General features: G+C 33.8%; 1 protein-coding gene across 6 annotated transcripts in view; it reads left to right on the top strand.

The window, feature by feature from the left end:
• Positions 1-19,839, top strand: part of KIF20B (kinesin family member 20B) — an 80,953-nt gene that overhangs the window by 1,763 nt on the left and 59,351 nt on the right. For 4 of the 6 annotated variants that reach the window (XM_077878439.1, XM_077878436.1, XM_077878435.1 and 1 more), the window contains exons 2-13: positions 1,089-1,236; positions 7,778-7,864; positions 7,985-8,101; positions 9,100-9,238; positions 10,227-10,411; positions 12,044-12,080; positions 12,782-13,009; positions 13,926-14,037; positions 15,153-15,224; positions 15,527-15,673; positions 16,347-16,509; positions 17,379-17,663. In XM_077878439.1, coding sequence (XP_077734565.1) covers positions 1,090-1,236; positions 7,778-7,864; positions 7,985-8,101; positions 9,100-9,238; positions 10,227-10,411; positions 12,044-12,080; positions 12,782-13,009; positions 13,926-14,037; positions 15,153-15,224; positions 15,527-15,673; positions 16,347-16,509; positions 17,379-17,663 — 1,719 coding nt within the window. In that variant the 5' untranslated portion in view covers position 1,089. Of the gene's footprint in view, positions 1-794; positions 864-1,088; positions 1,237-7,777; positions 7,865-7,984; positions 8,102-9,099; positions 9,239-10,226; positions 10,412-12,043; positions 12,081-12,781; positions 13,010-13,925; positions 14,038-15,152; positions 15,225-15,526; positions 15,674-16,346; positions 16,510-17,378; positions 17,664-19,839 lie in introns of all 6 variants that reach the window. The other 2 variants (XM_077878438.1, XM_077878437.1) reach the window with 2 other exon arrangements.

Genomic DNA, 19,839 nt, shown 5'->3' with positions numbered 1-19,839 from the left:
GTTGTGTGCAGTTTCATGGGATGTGCAAACTTAGGCTCTAATGACTTAAAAAACCAAAAGGTTATTTGGGCTATAGTGAAAGCAAAATGATGTGTAAAAATTTGAGTCTGGCACCTAATAGGCTTTTGAATGAATGTTTCTGGTCTTCTGTGAAGAAGTAAACGACATAGGGAGGGCCAATATACAGGAGCCATCTTTGGCTTTTTTATATAACACGTATGGATGCTCATTACTACCTTTCTGAGCCAGGAACTGTAGTTTGGGAGTCACCATTTTGGATATTTCATAATATTGTCAGAGAACAGCAGGGAGCTCTCTTTCTCCCTGGCATAGACACTTAGTGGATTGTCAATAAGTATTAGAATGTTAAATTTTTTTTAGTTAATGTTACCTTAAGTATACCTTTATTAGTAACTTGATTTTTATTTTTTATTTTTTATTTTTTATTTTTTTATTTTTTTTTAGTAACTTGATTTTTAATTTAGTTGTAACATTTTGATGCAGTATTCCATATTCACCTTAATTTTTAAGACTTACAGTGTGTCTGGTACTGTTTTGAATGTGTTTACATACACTGTTTCGCTTGCATTATTTGGAAGAATTCAGTTGAAAAAGTTCAATTGTCGAGATAAAGGAGTTTAATTTCTAAACGCTAAAACATTACAAAATTTGGAAGTAACATTCTCCGAAGACATTGAATAACCAGAATAACACAAGATTATAATTTACTCTCATTTGATTTTTGAGAGTATTTCAGGCAGAGATTGAATGATTTATACTGTCTTCATTAATAGACTGCCTTTACTTACGAAATCTCTTTGGATGGATCTACCTGTTTGGATCATGTGAATAGCCATGAGAAGGTGTGTCCAATATTTTTTGTTTCAGAATCTAAATAATTTGATCATTAGTCTTTTCCATGGGTCAGCATCTTTTCCATGCTTCATAGATGAAGCAATGTAATGTTTTCCTTCTCTGGAAATCTGGCTATATGGGGATAAGTAGTGATCTGGACTCAGATTTCTTAGACAATGGGTGGCTTATATGCTAATTTATTAAAGTTATCTAAAATTCTGTCATTCTTGCAGAATGGAATCTAATTTAAATCAAGATGGAGTGCTTAGACCATCTTATGTGTTTAGTGCTGACCCAATTGCAAGACCTTCGGAAATAAATTTTGATGGCATTAAGCTTAATCTCTCTCGTGAATTTTCCTTAGTTGCTTCAAGCACTGAGGTAAGTACTAGAAAAATATTATGTTGATTATCATGATTTAGTGAAAATGTGTGTGGCCCACACACACTTGCAGACATGTATGATCAGAGCTTTCCAGACTTTGTGGGTTTGAGGCAACCTTCTATGTCAGTAATTTTTTTCATGGCACCCTAAATAGGTAACAGTTCTTCCAAGGAGTAGATCCAAACAACTTAATATGTAACTATTTATACCTTAACCAAGAGCCATTTGACAACAATTAATGTAAGTGTAAAAAAATTATTCTTTAATTACTACAGTTATTTACTGTAATGATAATACCTTTAGGATACTTCATAGCCTTTCAAGCTTTGGAATCAGATTAGATATTGCCAACCTTGTAACTATTCCTCTTTGTTTTGGGATAGTACTTGTGTGTGTGTGTGTGTGGTTTTTTTTTTTTTTTTTTATCACAGCACTGAAAAAACTTCACCACGATAAGACAATAAAAGAAGTAGTGTGGTCTAATGTTGAACTTTGAGCTAATAGTTCATGGTGTTCAGCATATGTTAAATACTGCTGTGATTTCCTCAGAAATGTAAAATATTCCACTATGCCCCTAGGGATTGCAGGCCTCAGTTAAAATAACTGAATTGTGTTTAAAAAGTAAAAGTCCTTCCTTCTACACCCTACCTACTTCTACTGTTTGTTGTGTGTCTTTCTAGACTTTATTTATTTATTTATTTAGATTTTATTTATTCATGAGAGATACAGAGAGAGAGGCAGAGACATAGGCAGAGGGAGAAGCAGGTTTCATGCAGGAAACCTGATGTGGGACTCGATCTCGGGACTCTGGGATCACAACCTGAGCCAAAGGCAAATGCTCAACCGCTGAGCCACCCAAGTGTCCCTTATTTATTAATTTTTTATTTAAGAGATGGAGAGAGAGTGAGAGAGAGAGAGCGCGCGCGTGCTTGAGCAGGGGGAGGGGCAGAGGAAGAAGAAGAAGGAACTATAAGCAGACTCCCAAGCTGGACCTGGAGCCTGAGATCATGATCTGGGCGGAAATCAAGAATCAGCCACTTAATTGACTGAGCCACCCAGGTGCTTCTAGGCTCTATTTCTTATATATTTATTTTTCAATCCATTTATATTCTATTTGTTACATTTTTGTGTTAATTTTGATGCCTTAGAGAGATGGACTAACCCATTTTATAAAGAATAATGGAAGGGGAAAGAGAACATAAATAAAAAGAATAATTAATATCATATGTGAGGTTGTTTTTTTTTTTTTTTAACGTGAGCTCATTTAATCATAAATCAAGAAAGAGGGTTGCCTGGGTGTCTCAGTCAGTTGAGCATCCAACTCTTGATTTCAGCTCAGGTCATGATCTCAGGGTCATAGGATCAAGCCCTACATGGAGGCTCTGCACTCAGTGGGAGTCTGCTTGGGATTCTCTCTCTCCTCCTCTTTATGCATGCCCCCTCAAATAAATAAATAAATCTTTTTTTTTTTTTTTAAGATTTTATTTATTCATGAGAGACACACAGAGAGAGAGGCAGAGACACAGGCAGAGGGATAAGCAGGCTCTATGCAGGGAACCTGACGTGGGACTTGATCCCAGGTCTCCAGGATCATGCCCTGGACTGAAGGTGGCGCTAAACCGCTGAGCCACCCAGGCTGCCCAAATAAATAAATCTTAAAAAAAAAAAAAAAAAAATCAAGAAAGAAAGTAAAGAAGGGAGCAAAGGAGAAGTACCTCTTGGTATATACATGGAACCATGCATTATGTAGTCTTTTATGTCTGCCTTCTTTCACTTAACACGAGGATCCATAAGCAGTGGCCTGATTTTGTATTGCTTACAAGCTAGGGAATGCCTTTGATGTTGAATCTAAAAAGTCATTGTCAAACTCAAGGTCATTTGGATTTTCTAGGATTTTAGTAGTTTGTGTTTTAGATTTAGAGTTGTATCCATTTTAAGTTAATTTTTGCAAGGTGTCAAAGATTAATTTTTCTAGGTTGATTATTTTACATGTGGATATTCAGTTGTTGTAGCACCATTTGTTGAAAAGACTTGTTTTTGCTCCATTGTATTGGCTTTGCTTTTTTTTTTTTTTTTTTTTTTAAGATTTTATTTATTTATTCATGAGAGACAGAGATAAAGAGAGGCAGAGACATCGGCAGAGGGAGAAGCAGGGAGCCCCACATGGGACTCGATCCCGGAACTCCAGGATCATGCCCTAAGGCGAAGGCAGGCGCTAAACCCCTGAGCCACCCAGGGATCCCCCTACTTTGCTTCTTTGTTAAAGATGAGTAGACTGTATTTATGTGCATCTATTTCTGGGCTCTATATTCTGTTTCATTGTTTCTGTTCTTTTGCAAATTCCATGCTCTCTTAATTACTGTAGCTTTATAGTATGTCTTGAAGTTGGATAGCGTCAGTCCTCCAGCTTTGTTTTTCTCCTTCAATTTTATATTGGCTTTTCTGGGCAGTCTTTATTCTTAGTAGTTCTAGTAGATGTGTTGCCATCATGTTGGTATTTGCATTTACTTATTAATTAAAGATGTTAAATATGTTTTCATGTAATTATTTGTCACTAGTGTATTTTTGGTTAAGTGTCAATTTAAATCTTTGACTATTTAAAAAAATTTGGTTGTTTTTATATTATTATTTAAGTGTTCTTTATATTTTCAGCTGCATCTGTTTATCAGATACGTACTTTGTAAATATTTTTTCCTAGTCTGTGGCATGCCTGTTATCCCATAATAGTGTTTTTTGAAGAACAAAAGTTTTAACTTTATCATTTCTTTCTATTATGGATTGTCCTTTTGGTTTCATATTTAAGAAATCTTTGCCTAACTCAAGGTCACAAAGATTTTCTTCTGTGTGTTCTTTTAGAAGTTTTACGGATTTATTTTATATTTAGGATATGATCCATTTTGAATTAATTTTTATATACAATGTGAGGTGTGTATCCAAATTCTTATTTTTTTATGTATTAAGTATCCAGTTCTAGCATGATTTGTAGAAAAAGCTGTGCTTTCTGTACTGCATTTCCTTTCTATATTTATCATAAATCAGATGTCCTATGTGGGAGTTTATTTCTGAGTATTCTGTCTCATTGATTTGTCTGTCTTTCTGCCAGTACCCCACCATTTTGATCACTGTAGTGTTGAAATCAGGTGTGTTATGTTAGCCCACCAAATTTCTTTTTCATAGCTGTTTTGACTATTCTAGATACTTTGCATTCCTGTTGGATTTTTTTTTTTTTTTTTTTAAGTAGGCTCCATTCCAGGCAGGGCTTGAACTCAGGACCCTGAGATCAGGACCTGAGCTCAGATCAGGACCTGAGCTGAAATCAAGAGTTGGATGCTTAACCAAGTGAGCCACCCAGGTGCCCCGCTATGTGAATTTTAATTAAAAAATTTTTTTGAGGGCAGCCTGGGTGGCTCAGCGGTTTAGTGCCGCCGTCAGCCCCAGGGCGTGACCCTGGAGACCCAGGATTGAGTCCCACATTGGGCTCCGTGCATGGAGCCTCCTGTGCCTCTGCCTCTCTGTTTCTCTCTGTGTCTCTCATGAATAAGTAAATAAAAAAAATCTTAAAAAAAATTTTTTTTGAAACTTTAAAATGCGTATACTTTATTTGTAGTGAGTAGGTTTGCAAGATATGCTGAAAAGAGTGTTATATTTGTTCAATTTTCCTGAAATTAAAACCCATTCCTTTTCTTCCCCTTTCATTGAAAATCTCTCAGCAGAATTATTTTGACAGTTTAGGAGCTGGTATGGACAGAAGAGGCCAATAAGAAATATACTTATGTGGTTACCAGGTTTCCATAAATGGGCTGGACATTCTGTCATTTTAGAAAAAAGAAAACAAGCTGGGCGTGAAAATGTAGCTTTTATCATTAAAGTTTTTTCTGTATGTATTGCGGTTGCTTGGACCTCAGTATCATTTCCATGTTTGTTTGTTTATTATTTATAATTTTGTTTCTGTTTTAAAGATTTTATTTAGATTTTTAAAAAATTTAAATTCAGTAAATTAACATATAGCATATTATTAGTTTCAGAGGTAGAGGTCATCAGTGAATGCAACGTGAATTTTTATTTGTTTTATTTTTATTATTTTTTTTTAAAGATTTTATTTATTCATGAGAGACACAGGGAGAGAGTCAGAGACACAGAGGGAGAAGCAGGCTCCCTGCAGGGAGTCCGATGTGGGACTCGATCCCAGGGTCTCCAGGATCACGCCCTGGGCTGGAGACAGTGCCAAACCACTGAGCCACCCGGGCTGCCCACTATGTGAATTTTTTTTTTTTTTTTTCACTATGTGAATTTTTAAATGAGATTGTCAGTTGCCACAACATATGCCTCTTGGGATTTTGATTGCAGTTGCATTGAATCCGTAGTTCAGTTTTGGAAGAATTGATAACAATATTGAGTTTACCAAACAGTGAACAAGGTGTATCTCAATTTCTTTTAGTCTCCTTTAATTTCTTTGAACACTGTTTTGCAGTTTCCAGAGCATGGGTCTTTCACATCTTTTGTCAGATTTATCCCTTAGGTATTTCATGATTTTTGATGCTATTCCAAATAGTATTGGTTTTTAAAATCTGTTTCTGACTTTCTTCCCAATATATAAAAGAATAATTGATTTTGCATTTTGATCATGTATTTTGATATGTTGCTAAACTCATTTAATAGTTCTAGTAACGTTTTTGTAGATTCTGGTTGATTTTTATATATAAATGTTAATGTCTGTGAATGAAGAGAATTTTTTTTTCCCCAATCTGGATGCCCTTTCCTTTTCTCTTCTTTTCTTTTCTTTTCTTTTCTTTTCTTTTCTTTTCTTTTCTTTTCTTTTCTTTTCTCTTCTCTTCTCTTCTCTTCTCTTCTCTTCTCTTCTCTTCTCTCTCTTCTCTCTCTTCTCTTCCTCTCTCTCTGTCTCTCTCTCGTTTTTCCTGATTACATTTACTAGAACCTCTAGTACAGAGTTGAGTAAAAATGGTGAGAGCAGGGCACCTGGGTGTTTCAGTGGTTGAGCATCTGCCTTCGCCTCAGGTCCTGATCTCAGGTCCTGGGATAGAGTCTCTCATCGGGCTCCCCGCGGGGATCCTGCTTCTCTTCTGCCTCTGTCTCTGCCTCTCTGTGTCTCTCATGAATAAATAAATTAAAAAAAAAAACAACGGTGAGAGCAGAAATCCTTGTCTTGTTACTTACCTTGCTATTCATCTTAGATTCAGTCTTTCATCATTAAGGATGATATTAGCTGTAGATTTTTATAAATGCCCTTTGTCTGAAAGAAATTCCTGTCTATTCTACTTTGCTGTGAATTATTATGAATGGATGTTGAATACTTACGTCAATTTCATGTAATCATTCAAATGCCCCACCCCCCACTTTTTTACATCTGGTAGGGATAAACATTTCTTTATTTTTTTAAAATACGGTTATTTACCCAAATTGATTTTTTAAAAGATTACTTATTTATTTATTTATGAGAGACAGAGAGAGAGAGTCAGAGACACAGGCAGAGGGAGAAGCAGGCTCCATGCAGGGAGTCCGATGTGGGACTTGATCCCAGGTCCCCAGGATCACGCCCTGGGCTGAAGGTGGTACTAAACTGCTGAGCCACCCAGGCTGCCCATAAATTGATTTTTGAATGCTAAACTGACCTTGCATTTCTGAGGTAAAACATTTTTGGTCAGGATATGTTATTCTATTTTATATATTGGTTAATACTTTTTAGGGAATTTTTGCACGTGTCTTAATTAGGGATATTATTCTGGAATTTTTTTCTGGGGATATCTTTGTCAGATGGTGGTGTGAAGTTTATTTCATACTCAAAATTAGTTGAAAAGTGTTCCCTTTATTTTCTTGAAGGCCTCTCTGTGATTTGTACGATTTATCCTAAAGTGTTTGAGAGAAGTTAGGCTAGTGAATTACCAAGGCTGGGAGGTTTTTTGGGAATTATTTTGTTTATTTGAATATAAGTTGAATTTCTTTAATAGATATTCAACTATGTTAAGATTTTCTAGTTTTTGTGTGTTTTTTTTAGCAAGTTGTATTTAGTAATTGTTTCCTTTTTACTTAGGACAAAAACCACATTTCTTTAGAATTACTTTTAAAAATGAGCTAAACTCATTTCTTCCCAAAGTCAGGAATAAAGAGAATGCTGTAGAGCAAAAAAAAAAAAAAAATTTTTTTTTGGATAGAATTGAACATTTGGGATAATAGACTATTCTGGTTGCATGTTGTTTATTCTAGAATACTGTGTTTTAGTGACTTAGAGCCCTGTTATTTGTGTTTAGTGTAAAGGTTAGGATCTTATGGAAAAGAGATATATTGTAAACTTCAAGTATAAATATAAAAGGTAGAGGAAACTGAGTCTTTTGTGGTATATTTTTTAAAGCAGATTTACTTCTCTTTAGACGTAGAAAACGGTTACAAACAGAAGAATCACTGTTTGCTTAGAGGTTCTGTATAGTCTCAGCTTGTTATGTAATAGCCACTTTAAAGAAAGGTGATTTCTGAAAAGCCATATTTTGCATTTTAAAAATACAGTTATTTTGTTCTTTTTAAGGCAAATAGTTTGGAATCCAAAGATTATCTCCAGGTTTATCTTCGGATAAGACCATTTACACAGTCAGAAAAAGAACACGAGTCTGAGGTTTGTGTTGACTTTAACTGGATTTTGCTTTCATTAAATGGACAAAATACCATTGTTTTTATATATTTATTGTGGGACTTTATTTATGTATGTATGCATGTACGTATGTATGTGTTCTAGGGCTGTGTGTATATGTTGGACTCACAGACTCTTTTGCTGAAAGATCCTCAGAGCATCCTTGGTCGGTTAAGTGAGAAAAGCTCTGGGCAGATGGCACAGAAATTTACTTTCTCCAAGGTAAGTACTTATGTGAAACTGAAGATTTTTCTTTTAAGTAGAAGAAATTTGGCTTAGGCTAAATAGCTACATAATTATATATAATGAACTATATATATATATCATGTGCTTGTGGGACTTAGGTGTTAGGCACTTGTATGGTATTTTTTTTCTTAAGAGTAGAACCCAAATTTCAGGTTTGTAAATATGTAATTGGAAGGGAATAAATTCCTGTATAGTGTTTTTTAAACCCTTTTTGTTTTAAGAGATGTACTTTTAAATTTTCAATGAAAACTTGATTTACTAGGTTGGATTTCTATCTTGAAAACTTTTTGACAGTAAACTATTATGTATATTTGTGAGAGTTGGGGCTATGGCACCTATCTTAAGTGTATCTTATAAAAGAAATATTTTATTTTATTTTATTTTATTTTATTTTATTTTATTTTATTTTATTTTATTTTATTTTATTTTATTTTATTTTATTTTATTTTATTTTATTTTATTTTATTTTATTTTATTTTATTTTATTTTATTTTATTTTATTTTATTTTATTTTATTTTATTTTATTTTATTTTATTTTATTTTATTTTATTTTTTTAAATTTTTATTTATTTATGATAGTCACAGAGAGAGAGAGAGGCACAGAGACACAGGCAGAGGGAGAAGCAGGCTCCATGCACCGGGAGCCCGACGTGGGATTCGATCCCGGGTCTCCAGGATCGCGCCCTGGGCCAAAGGCAGGCGCCAAACCGCTGCGCCACCCAGGGATCCCAAAAGAAATCTTTTAAATTTTTGAAACATGAGGGGTGCCTGGCTGGCTTAGTTGGGGGAACATACAACTCTTGATCTCAGGGTCATGAGTTTTAGCCCCATGTTGGTTGGCTGTAGAGATACTTAAATAAATAAATAAACCTAAAAAAATAAATTTTGTTAAAACATGAGTTATAGGGTAGAATTGATTGTAAACATTTACTTGAATTTTCTAAAAAGACTTGTTTTAAAAAATGCTTATTAGGTTTTTGGCCCAGAAACTACACAGAAGGAATTCTTCCAGGGTTGCATTATGCAGCCAGTGAAGGACCTCTTGAAAGGACAAAGTCGGCTGATTTTTACTTATGGGCTAACCAATTCAGGAAAAACGTATACGTTTCAAGGTAATATGTATTATTTTTGCCAGAAAAGAAAAAAGCACTAATGTTTACTCATTCTCATAATACTTCCATGTAATTATGTTTCCATTACCTCGTACATTTGCTCCATTTTTAATAGTAATAGCATATATATTTCTTTTAAATTTCTTTTTATTGGAGTTCAATTTGCCAACATATAGCATAACACCCAGTGCTCATCCTGTCAAGTGCCCCCCTCAGTGCCCGTCACCCAGTCACCCCAACCCCCCGCCCACCTCCTTTTCCACCACCCCTTGTTCGTTTCCCAGAGTTAGGTGTCTCTCATGTTCTGTCACCCTCTCTGATAGTAATAGCATATTGAATGTGTATTGCCAGTGGCTTTTTTTTTTCTTTTTAAATTTTTTAAGGTATTTATTTATTTATTTATGATAGTCACAGAGAGAGAGAGAGGCAGAGACACAGGCAGAGGGAGAAGCAGGCCCCATGCACCGGGAGCCCGATGTGGGACTAGATCCCGGGTCTCCAGGATTGCGCCCTGGGCCAAAGGCAGGCGCCAAACTGCTGCACCATCCAGGGATCCCTGCCAGTGGCTTTTGATTCAGGTTGATTTAATTCATTTGTGAAATTACTTTCCCAGTATGATAGAGAATTATTAGATGATAAAAGTTCAGGAAAAGGATTTATGTGATGCAGTGAATTAAGTATGGATACCCAGGGAATCATTTTGGCATTTTGTTTACTTTTATACGTTGTGATTATGGGTAATTGCAAATCTTATGGCGTGATCTCAATGTAAAATTTCAGGTTTGCATCAGTATAATAGTTGATAAAATACCCATTATACAATGAATAGCAAAGTGATGGAAAACTGAATAATCCTTCAGCTTCTCTTGCTTTTGTCTTAGTTGTCCATTCTTGCTTGTTGGTGGTATAAAAGGAGCATTGGTAATCCAGGAACATTTGCACTTTCCTACTACTCTAAGCGAGTATAAAACAAAAATTCTTTTCACAGGCACAGAAGAAAATATTGGTATTCTGCCGCGAACTTTGAATGTATTATTTGATAGTCTTCAGGAAAGACTATATACAAAGATGAACCTTAAACCACATAGATCTAGAGAATATTTACGGTTATCACCATACCAAGAGAAAGAAGAGGTTGCTAGCAAAAGTGCATTGCTTCGGCAAATTAAAGAGGTATGGAAGTAGTCTAGTATGTGAAAAATATATACATCATGATCTTTTATAAGCTCTTTACTTTGTTTCAGCCTATATTAGAATATTTCCTGGTGGTGTTGGTGATGGTTGGTTGTCTTTTTTTTTTTTTTTTTTTAAAGAAAAATATAAATTTGTTTGAAGACTTCTCTTTTTGCCTTATATCTTACAAATAGCAGAAATGTTTAAACAATACAAATGTAAATGGTTCTAAAATCTTTTTTGGTTGTTGTAGAAATAGTTCTGTAATGATTCAAAATTTTTTTAAAAAGTAAATTTTAAAAATTAAAACTAAAATTTAAAATTATAGAAGTAAAAGTAATTTGTACACACAAAATCTAATAAACAAGGGATATGAGAAGTAAAAAGTGAAACTTTCTTATAACATTTATCTGTTAGGTTATGTATTGGTCTCTTTTCTCTAGTAGTTTTTCACAAAATGCTTTTTGTAAAGGTATATTTGTCTATTCTTCCTGTTTCTTTTGGATTTTATGTTTTTTTTTTCAGACATTTATCCTCTTCAAGATTGTTAAAACTATTAACAATTTTTATAGATAGTTGCAAAATATTGGTGGGGTTTTTCTTTTTTAAGATTTAGAAATCAGGGTTTCAAAGTAATAAAAGATTTTTTGCTCAGTGGAGTTCAAAGCCCAGAGTCCATGATTATGATTTCTGAATTAAAATAGTTTAAAAATTATAGAGATTAGTAGGTAATTACAGGATTTTTTTTTTTTTAAAGATCTTATTTATTTATTCATGAGAGACAGAGAGACAGAGACATAGGCAGAAGGAAAAGCAGGGTCCCTGCAGGGAACCTGATGTGGGACTTGATCCCAGGACTCTGGGATCACGACCTGAGCCGAAGGCATACACTCAACCGCTGAGCCACCCAGGTGCCCCTCTTAGAGGAAATTGAAGTCATTAATAATGAAAAAAATTTGTCTTACAAGTTATCCAGTTAAAACATTGTATTACCTACGAAGCTATTAAAATATTTAAAAAATGAAATCATGCTTTCGTACATTGTAAAATGTGTTTTTAAAAGGAGTTTGGCAGTACTGTAGGACTTTAAAAACATTTTCCATGTTTTTTTATCCACTAATTCACACTTAGGGATACGTCCTAAGGAAATAATTAGAATGCAGAAGAAAAAAATTATAAATGAAGATTTTTATCTTAGTATTATTTTTACTGACAAAACTTTGTAAATAATCTAAATATTCTTGATAGAATAATTAAGTCATTTCACATCTATTCAGTTACATAGCCACCATTATTTGTTTACAAATAATTTTTAATTACAGCGAGTAAAAGTAAAAGCTTTCAATGTAATAAATGTGGGGAAAATGATAGGAAGGAACATATTGAAATATTACTAATAATTGTGAGTGACAGGGATGTGATGATATTCTTTTTAATACTTTTCTGTAGTTTCCCAGATTTCTTATTATGAGACTGTGTTATTTAACTAGGGGAAAGGATTAATAAGTCTTTGAATTGAGTAGATGAAAGGTTGTGGTTTGGTTAGTGACTTTCTCGGATAGATATGATATACTGGCTATTTAATCTCAACTAAAAATGGTATTTAACTTAAAAAAATGTTGTTCCTTTTAGGTTGTGATGCAGAATGATAGTTATGAAAGTCTTTATGGTAAGGTTTCCTTTCTCCATTTACTTTTCAAATGTTGATTATATGAAATACACTTGTAGCTTTTAATTTTTGAATCACTCCTAATGATTTAATTTTTTTAATCACAGTAATTCTTAGAAAATGGTACATAACAATATGAAATAACACTGTAAAGTTTTATTTGGATTTAATATCACAGAGAATTCCTTTCACTTGTAACTTTCATTTAGAATTCAAGAGATAATATTTTTTCTTTGTCTTTTACATGTAACTTCAGTTTGGTTCATTGGCATTCTTTCTTTTTTTATTTTTTTAACTTTCTTTTTTTTTCTTTGTAAGATTTTATTTATTCATGAGAAACAGAGAGAGAGAGAAAGGCAGAGACACAGGCAGAGGGACAAGCAGGCTCCATGCAGGGAGCCCGATGTGGGTCTCTGGATCATGCCCTGGGCTGAAGGTGGTGCCAAACCGCTGAGCCACCTGGGCTGCCCCATTGGCATTCTTTCAAAAAAGAAAAGAAAGATAAAAAGAAGCCAACCTTTGGTTAATACACATTTTTTTTTTTTTTTTTTAAACATCTGCTTTGGTCCAAAAAGTGTTTTACATTGCTGGTTAAAAAGATTAAGGATAATTAGTTTTTCGAGTCTAGGAGTCTTGATCTGTCTCATCTCATTTTTAGTCAATTTCTTAATTTTGTGATTATTCTTTTGTATTTTTTGTAGGAAGTTTAACAAACTCTTTGAATATCCCAGAGTCTGAAGAATCAATGAAAGACTGTGAACAAGCTAGCTTGAATATGAATAATAATATAAAATTTTCTGTGTGGGTTTCTTTCTTTGAGATTTACAATGAATGTGTTTATGACTTGTTTGTTCCCGTATTATCTAAGTTCCAAAAGAGAAAGATACTACGCCTTTCGCAAGATGTAAAGGGCTATTCTTTTATAAAAGGTATAGTAATGAGTGCTTTTTATCTTATTGTTCTGAAGTTTCTTTCTAATCTTTGTTACATCAAACTAGAGATCGAAAACTTTTATATTATTAACATCAACATTATAAAAAAAAGTTTGTGCTTTGGAAGTGTGTTTTGGTATGTTAATTAAACCTGAATGTATAGGGGTCAATGTAAATACTGCTTTGCTTGAATATCATTGATGGGATTCTGGGAAGAGCTGTGTGTGTTGGTGTTCACATTATTCTGTTACTTTATAGCTGCCGTGGATCTATGGAAATGTTTCTGTTCTTCCACAGTGGTGTTTTTTTCAACTTTTTAAAACCACTGCTCAAAGTAGGAAGTACATACATACATATTAACATCATGACCTGTACTCACATGTGTGTATATATATGTATACATATTTACAACTCAGAATAATTATGCTTACTCTTAGTACAAAGAATGCACTTTGATGTTTTTCTGTATTCTACTTCTCTTTTATAAAGTGCCGGGTATGACTTTAAATTTGGCTTCATGATTCACTTAGGAATTGTAGTCTGCAGTATCTCACATCTAGGTAATTTTGTAGGTGTAGTTCACAATATGCTTTGTCTTTTTTTTTTTTTTTCCCCCTGGATGTTTAATTCTAAGTAATATTTTTTATTTTTAATTTTCTCTTTAGCCTACTGTTGAAAAACATTTATCTGTGTTTTTATAACTTAAATATTGGAAAATAATTCGAATGTCCTTCTTTTTGTATATCATTTTTCTAGTGGAATGTGAAATAGCTGAATGGATTCCACCTAAGGGGTGTTATTAAAAGATTTCATTATGTCTTTGGGAAAAGAGGTTACAAATCTCCAAAAAGATTACATTGTACAACAATGCTGTTTTTCTAAAGTGATATGTGTCCTCTTTTATTTTTTAAAGATCTACAGTGGATTCAAGTGTCTGATTCCAAAGAAGCATATAGACTTTTAAAACTAGGAATAAAGCACCAGAGTGTTGCCTTCACAAAGCTAAACAATGCTTCTAGTAGGAGGTAAAGAGGAAATCCTGCCATGTGAACTTGAAGTACCCAGGGTATTCTGTGCTATTGTAAATACAACTAATTTAAGATTAAATTAGTAGGTTCTCTGATATGTTAAATGAATTCATAGGCATAAAAAAAATACTCTTTTAACTGAAGAGCACTAAACACATAAGATTATTAGGACTATTTCTTGTTCTAACAAAATTTACTAATTTGCATGGAATCTCTTAGTTGTTTTATATGTGAATATCTAAGCTCAATATTGTAACAGTTGCCTGCAATATGCATCTCAAGGGGTTAAAGAATGATGTTTTTGAAGGAAGGGATTGAGGCATGAGAGACAAAAGGAAATAAGTTTAATCAGTGAGATGTTTATTACTATTATTTTTTAAAGATTTTATTTATTTATTCATGAGAGACACAGGCAGAGGGAGAAGCAGGCTCCATGCAGGGAGCCTGACGTGGGACTCGATCCCGGGTCTCCAGGATCATGCCCCAGGCTGAAGGTGGCACTAAACCGCTGAGCCACCTGGGCTGCCCAACAGCTGTGAGATGTTTAAAACAAGTGGTCTCTTAGGGGGGAAAGAGCCATCCCCAATGCTCAGAATGGCATGCAGATGGTATAGGATCCAGATAATCCTGTATTTGGGCCTAATGTATGCTTTGCTTTAGGTGTCTACTTGAAGAAAATTAGCTATACACATACACACACAGACACACACACACACACACGTATATATATATACACACACACATATATACACATGTATATACATATATATATATACACATACACCATTTTAACCAATAGTACGATTTTTTGCAAGTAAATAGAGATTTTATTATGTTATTTCACTAATTGAAGTTTGAATGTTAAGAGAAGAAGAGGGTTCAAGGAATTTGGGGCTAAATGAGAGATAGGTGTTTGGTTTTAGGGAGTTAGTATGTAGGTGACAATGGAACATTGGATTGAAATATCTGTCAACTAGTTGGAAAATGCAATGCCGGAGGTATGGCTGGTATTAGGAAATAAATGTTGATTTTTTTTTTTTTTTTTTGCTTGCTTTGCCTATTTAGAATACAGAAATTAAAAGATACCATTTGATTTTTGTATTTTCTTTTAGTCACAGCATATTCACTATTAGAATATTACAGATTGAAGATTCTGAAATGCCTCGTGTAATGCGCGTCAGTGAGTAAGTTTAGCATTCTTTAAATTGTAATTATTTTGGGGGCGCTTGGGTGGCTCAGTTGGTTAAACGTCAGACTCTTGGTTTCAGCTCAGGTCAAGATCTCAGGATTGTGAGATTGAGCCCTGTGCAGGGTTCTGTGCTGAGCATGGAGCCTGCTCACAGTTCTCTCTTTCCCTCTGCCCTCATCCCTACTCATGCGTTCTATCTCTCTTAAAAAATATATTGTAATTATTTTGAATTGTTCTGTTTTGAAGAACTTTTTATAGTTTTTGTGTGTGTTTTTTTTTTTTTTTTTGTTAATTTAGATTGTGTTTATGTGATCTTGCTGGTTCAGAAAGAACCATGAAGACACAGAATGAAGGGGAAAGGCTAAGAGAGACTGGTAACATCAACACTTCTTTATTGACTCTGGGGAAGTGTATCAATGTTTTGAAAAACAGTGAAAAGTCAAAGTAAGTGTTACTTGAAGTGCTACTGGCATATTAATTATTAATAACATTTAAACTTTCAACTTTAGTTTTAGAAAATTCTTTTTTGTTTTTAACCTTTTACATAATGACAATATATGGATTATAATAGAAATACTTAGAGTTCTTGGATTAAAAAAATTGAAATAAAAAACAGTGTCAGTTGATGCTAGTGACTCATCAAGTAAACATAATATTTTCCATAGCAAATATATGTCAACAGACACTTTAGATAATAAGCTTCTCATGGTCATTAGCATCTATGACCACTTTATTCTTAACAAATCATTGTTTTCTTCTAGATGTGATAGATTTCTGCATTAATTAGTATTTTAGACTGAGCAAATTATAATTAGCCTTCATCATTTTTAGTAAAGGTATTTCATGGTGTATATTGTAAAATTGCTTTATACTAGAAAATGCAACCCAATTCAATGTGATTTTTTTTAACATTTTGTCTAGTGAGTTATTATTATTATTAGTATTGTTAGCAGTATTTAAAGAAAATAACAAACAGAAAATGACTTTCATAGGCAGAACTAATCAGTAACCTAGAAGTCCATGATAGCTAGATTAATTATTTCTTTGTAAAATTTATCAGCATTCTTACTTTATGAGATTTGTTTTAATTTAGAGTTTTTTGAAATCTTTTCCATAGGTTTCAACAGCATGTGCCATTTCGGGAAAGTAAACTGACCCACTATTTTCAAAGTTTTTTTAATGGTAAAGGGAAAATATGCATGATTGTCAACATCAGCCAATGTTATTTTGCCTATGATGAAACGCTCAATGTGTTAAAATTCTCAGCCATTGCACAAAAAGTAAATATATTCAAATTTCTGCATATTTTGTTAAGTCTCTTATTAGAATATGAACCATTTTTTTGTCAGCATAGCTAATATATTTTGCACTTACAACTGTAAACCTAGGAAATAATGGAAAATTAAAAATGTAAACATTTGACAAGAGGCGTCTGACAAGATTGAGTTTCCCTTGCTATTATTATTATTTTTAAAAAAGATTTATATATTTATTTGAGTGAGAGAGAGAGCAAGTATGGTGGAGAGGGGCAGAAGGAGAGGGAGAGAGAAACCCAAGCAGACTCCGAACTAAGTGTGGAGCCCAACGTGGGGTTCTATCCTACAACCCTGAGATCTGACCTGAGCCGAAACCAGGAGTCAGACGCCCAACCAACTGAGCCACCCAGATGTCCCCAATTTAGGAGCATTCTTATAAAGAATTGTCTGCTCTGCCATCAGTCTAGTTCACATAGTGGCTAATCAGGAAGCCCTTTTGCTTGAAGTCCTTATATGTTTGCTTGCATAGGTCTTTTTTATTTTTTATTTTATTTTATTTATTTATTTTTTTGATTTTTGGTATGTATGTATGTATGTATTTGTTTATTTATTTTTTATTGGAGTTCAATTTGCCAACATATAGCATAACACCCAGTGCTCATCCCATCAAGTGCCCCCCTCAGTGCCCATCACCCAGTCACCCCCTCCCCCCACCCACCTCTCTTTCCACCATCCCTTGTTTGTTTCCCCTAGTTAGGAGTCTCTCATGTTCTGTCTCTGCATAGGTCTTTTTTAAACACTAGAGTTGTCATTTGACTTAAATGTGTGAAATTATTTTTTAGTTGACAATTTTTCCTTTTCTGTTTTAAAAGTCACATTGAATATTTTAACAGGTTTATGTTCCAGACACTTTAAATTCTTCTCAGGAAAAATCATTTGGACCTGCCAAGTCTTCTCAAGATGCATCGCTAGATATTAATAATTCAGTTAATAAAATGTTAAATGTAAAAAGATCCACAATTTTATGGGAAAGTGGTTTAGAAGACTTGGTGGAAGATGAAGATCTAACTGAGAATCCAGAAAACGGTGAAGAAAACCAAAACGGTGAACTTACTGATGAAGATCTAGATAAAACGTTAGAGGAAGATAAGGCTTTCATTAGCTACGAGGAGAAGAGAGTATGTATTAAGAACTCGTAATTCTAAGCTTGGCTTACTATTATTGTGAAGTTAGGGATAAGAATATTAAGGCTTCCTCTCTTCTAACTTTTTTCAACAATATACTAAATTTTTTATATATCTCAACTTTTTTTTTTTTTGAAAAAAAAATTTTTTTTTAAAGATTTTAGTTTTAAGCAAACTGTATATCCAGTGTGGGGCTTGACCTCGCAACTCTGAGCTCAAGAGTTGGACACTGCACCAACTGAGCCAGTTAGGCTCCCTTGTGCTTTGAAAAATTTTAAACCTAGAGAAAGATTAGTACAATGAAAACCCATTAGATTTGCTTGGATTTGCCAGGTAACATTTTACCATGTTTCATTCTCCATGTATAAGTGAATACACATTTTTTTTTTGCCTCTATCATTTGAAAACAAGGTGTAGACATAATGATACCTTACAATTAATTTTTTTTTTACCTTACAACTAATTACTTCAGCATGTATTTCTTAATAATGTAGACATATTCCTTATAATCACAAGACCATTTTCACACCTAAGCAATTTAACACTGATACAATAATATAATTAGTTATGCTGACCATATTGAGATTTTTTCATTGGTCCCAGTATGTATGTCCTTTATAGCCACTTTGATTTTGATCTACAACCAAAGTTAACACATTGCTTTTGAATGTCAGGTTTCTTGTGTTTCTTTAGTTATTTATAATCTTGTAAAGATTTTTGAGAAATTGAGGTTGATTGTCTTGTAGCGTACCCCCACTCTGGATTTCTCTGATTTTTCTTCGTGATTTAGGTTTTACACTATTATGTAGGTCAAGTTGTGAATTTCCCATTGCATCCTATCAGGAGACACATGATGTCTGATTTCTCCATTCTTGGTTATGCTAAGTTTTGCTCATTTGGTTAAGGTATTGTGTTTCAGATCTCTTTTCATTGTAAAAGTATATTACCTATGGGATGATACTTTGAGGTCATGTGAATACCTTGTTCCTCACTATCCTTTGACCAATATCCTTGTTCCTCAATATCCTTTATCGCATACCCCACCAAACCTACTTTGCAGTCTTTTTTTTTTTTTTTTTAAAGATTTTATTTATTTATTCATGAGACACATAGAGAGGCAGAGGGAGAAGCGGGCTCCACACAGGGAGCCCGACTTGGGACTCGATCCCAGGTCTCCAGGATCACGCCCTGGGCCAAAGGCAGGCGCTAAACCGCTGAGTCACCCAGGGATCCCCCCCCACTTTGCAGTCTTAAGTACAAGCACCAATCAAAATGTCTACCCAGTACCAATCAGGAATTGGTTCGTCATCTTATATTTACAATAAATAAGATTAAACAATGGTATTTTTAGCCTGTGTCCAAATACAGTTCACACGTTTATTTACGTTGTATTAATCTTGAGATTTAGATCACGTTCACATTACCGGTTACCGGTATGTGAACTGGTTCCCCTTATTAACTGGTTCCCCTTATTACCTTGCCATAACTGTCTGTATATATGGAGTCTTATTGTCCTAGGATAACTGGTAACCTTGTGCTCATGGGTGTGCTTTAATGGTGTTGACAAATCTCATATCATAGTACACTTGGACTTTAGAAGTCCAAGTAGATGGAAGAGATATTGGGTTTAATATTCTCATTTTAATAATTTACTTCATTGTCCCTGAAAGTCATCATTGCACTTGTATTGTTTGGAAATGAGAATAAAAGCTTCAGATGTGAGTCCCAATTTATCTGGTTCTGGTCACAATGTAATGGTATATTGTTTACCATGGACCTCTGTAATGTAATACTTAACCTCAGTGAGAAAAGGAGCGATCAGTAGTCCTATTTTAGTTTGTATTAATCTTCTCAAAGCTAAAGTTTATGTAAAATGTTGATTAAGGTTGAAATGTTAGTAAAATTTCTGAATTTACCAGAGAAAAATAATGCTATAGTTCATAATTGAACTATATAAGTGCGTATCTTCCTATAACATTGATAAGGTACTTAAAAATTTCATCAAAGTATATTCTAATATTTAACTTTTATTCTCATATTTAACTTTTAAAAATGAACCTGAATACTGAGGAGGGCACTTGATGGGATGAACACTGGGTGTTTTACTATATGTTGGCAAATTGAATTTAAATTTTAAAAAATGTAAAAAAAAAAAAAAAAAAAAGAACCT

This window comes from Canis aureus, chromosome 29 (genome assembly GCF_053574225.1).
Source record: "Canis aureus isolate CA01 chromosome 29, VMU_Caureus_v.1.0, whole genome shotgun sequence".
Classification (NCBI taxonomy): domain Eukaryota; kingdom Metazoa; phylum Chordata; class Mammalia; order Carnivora; family Canidae; genus Canis; species Canis aureus.
This window is presented reverse-complemented; position numbering and strand designations above follow the sequence as displayed.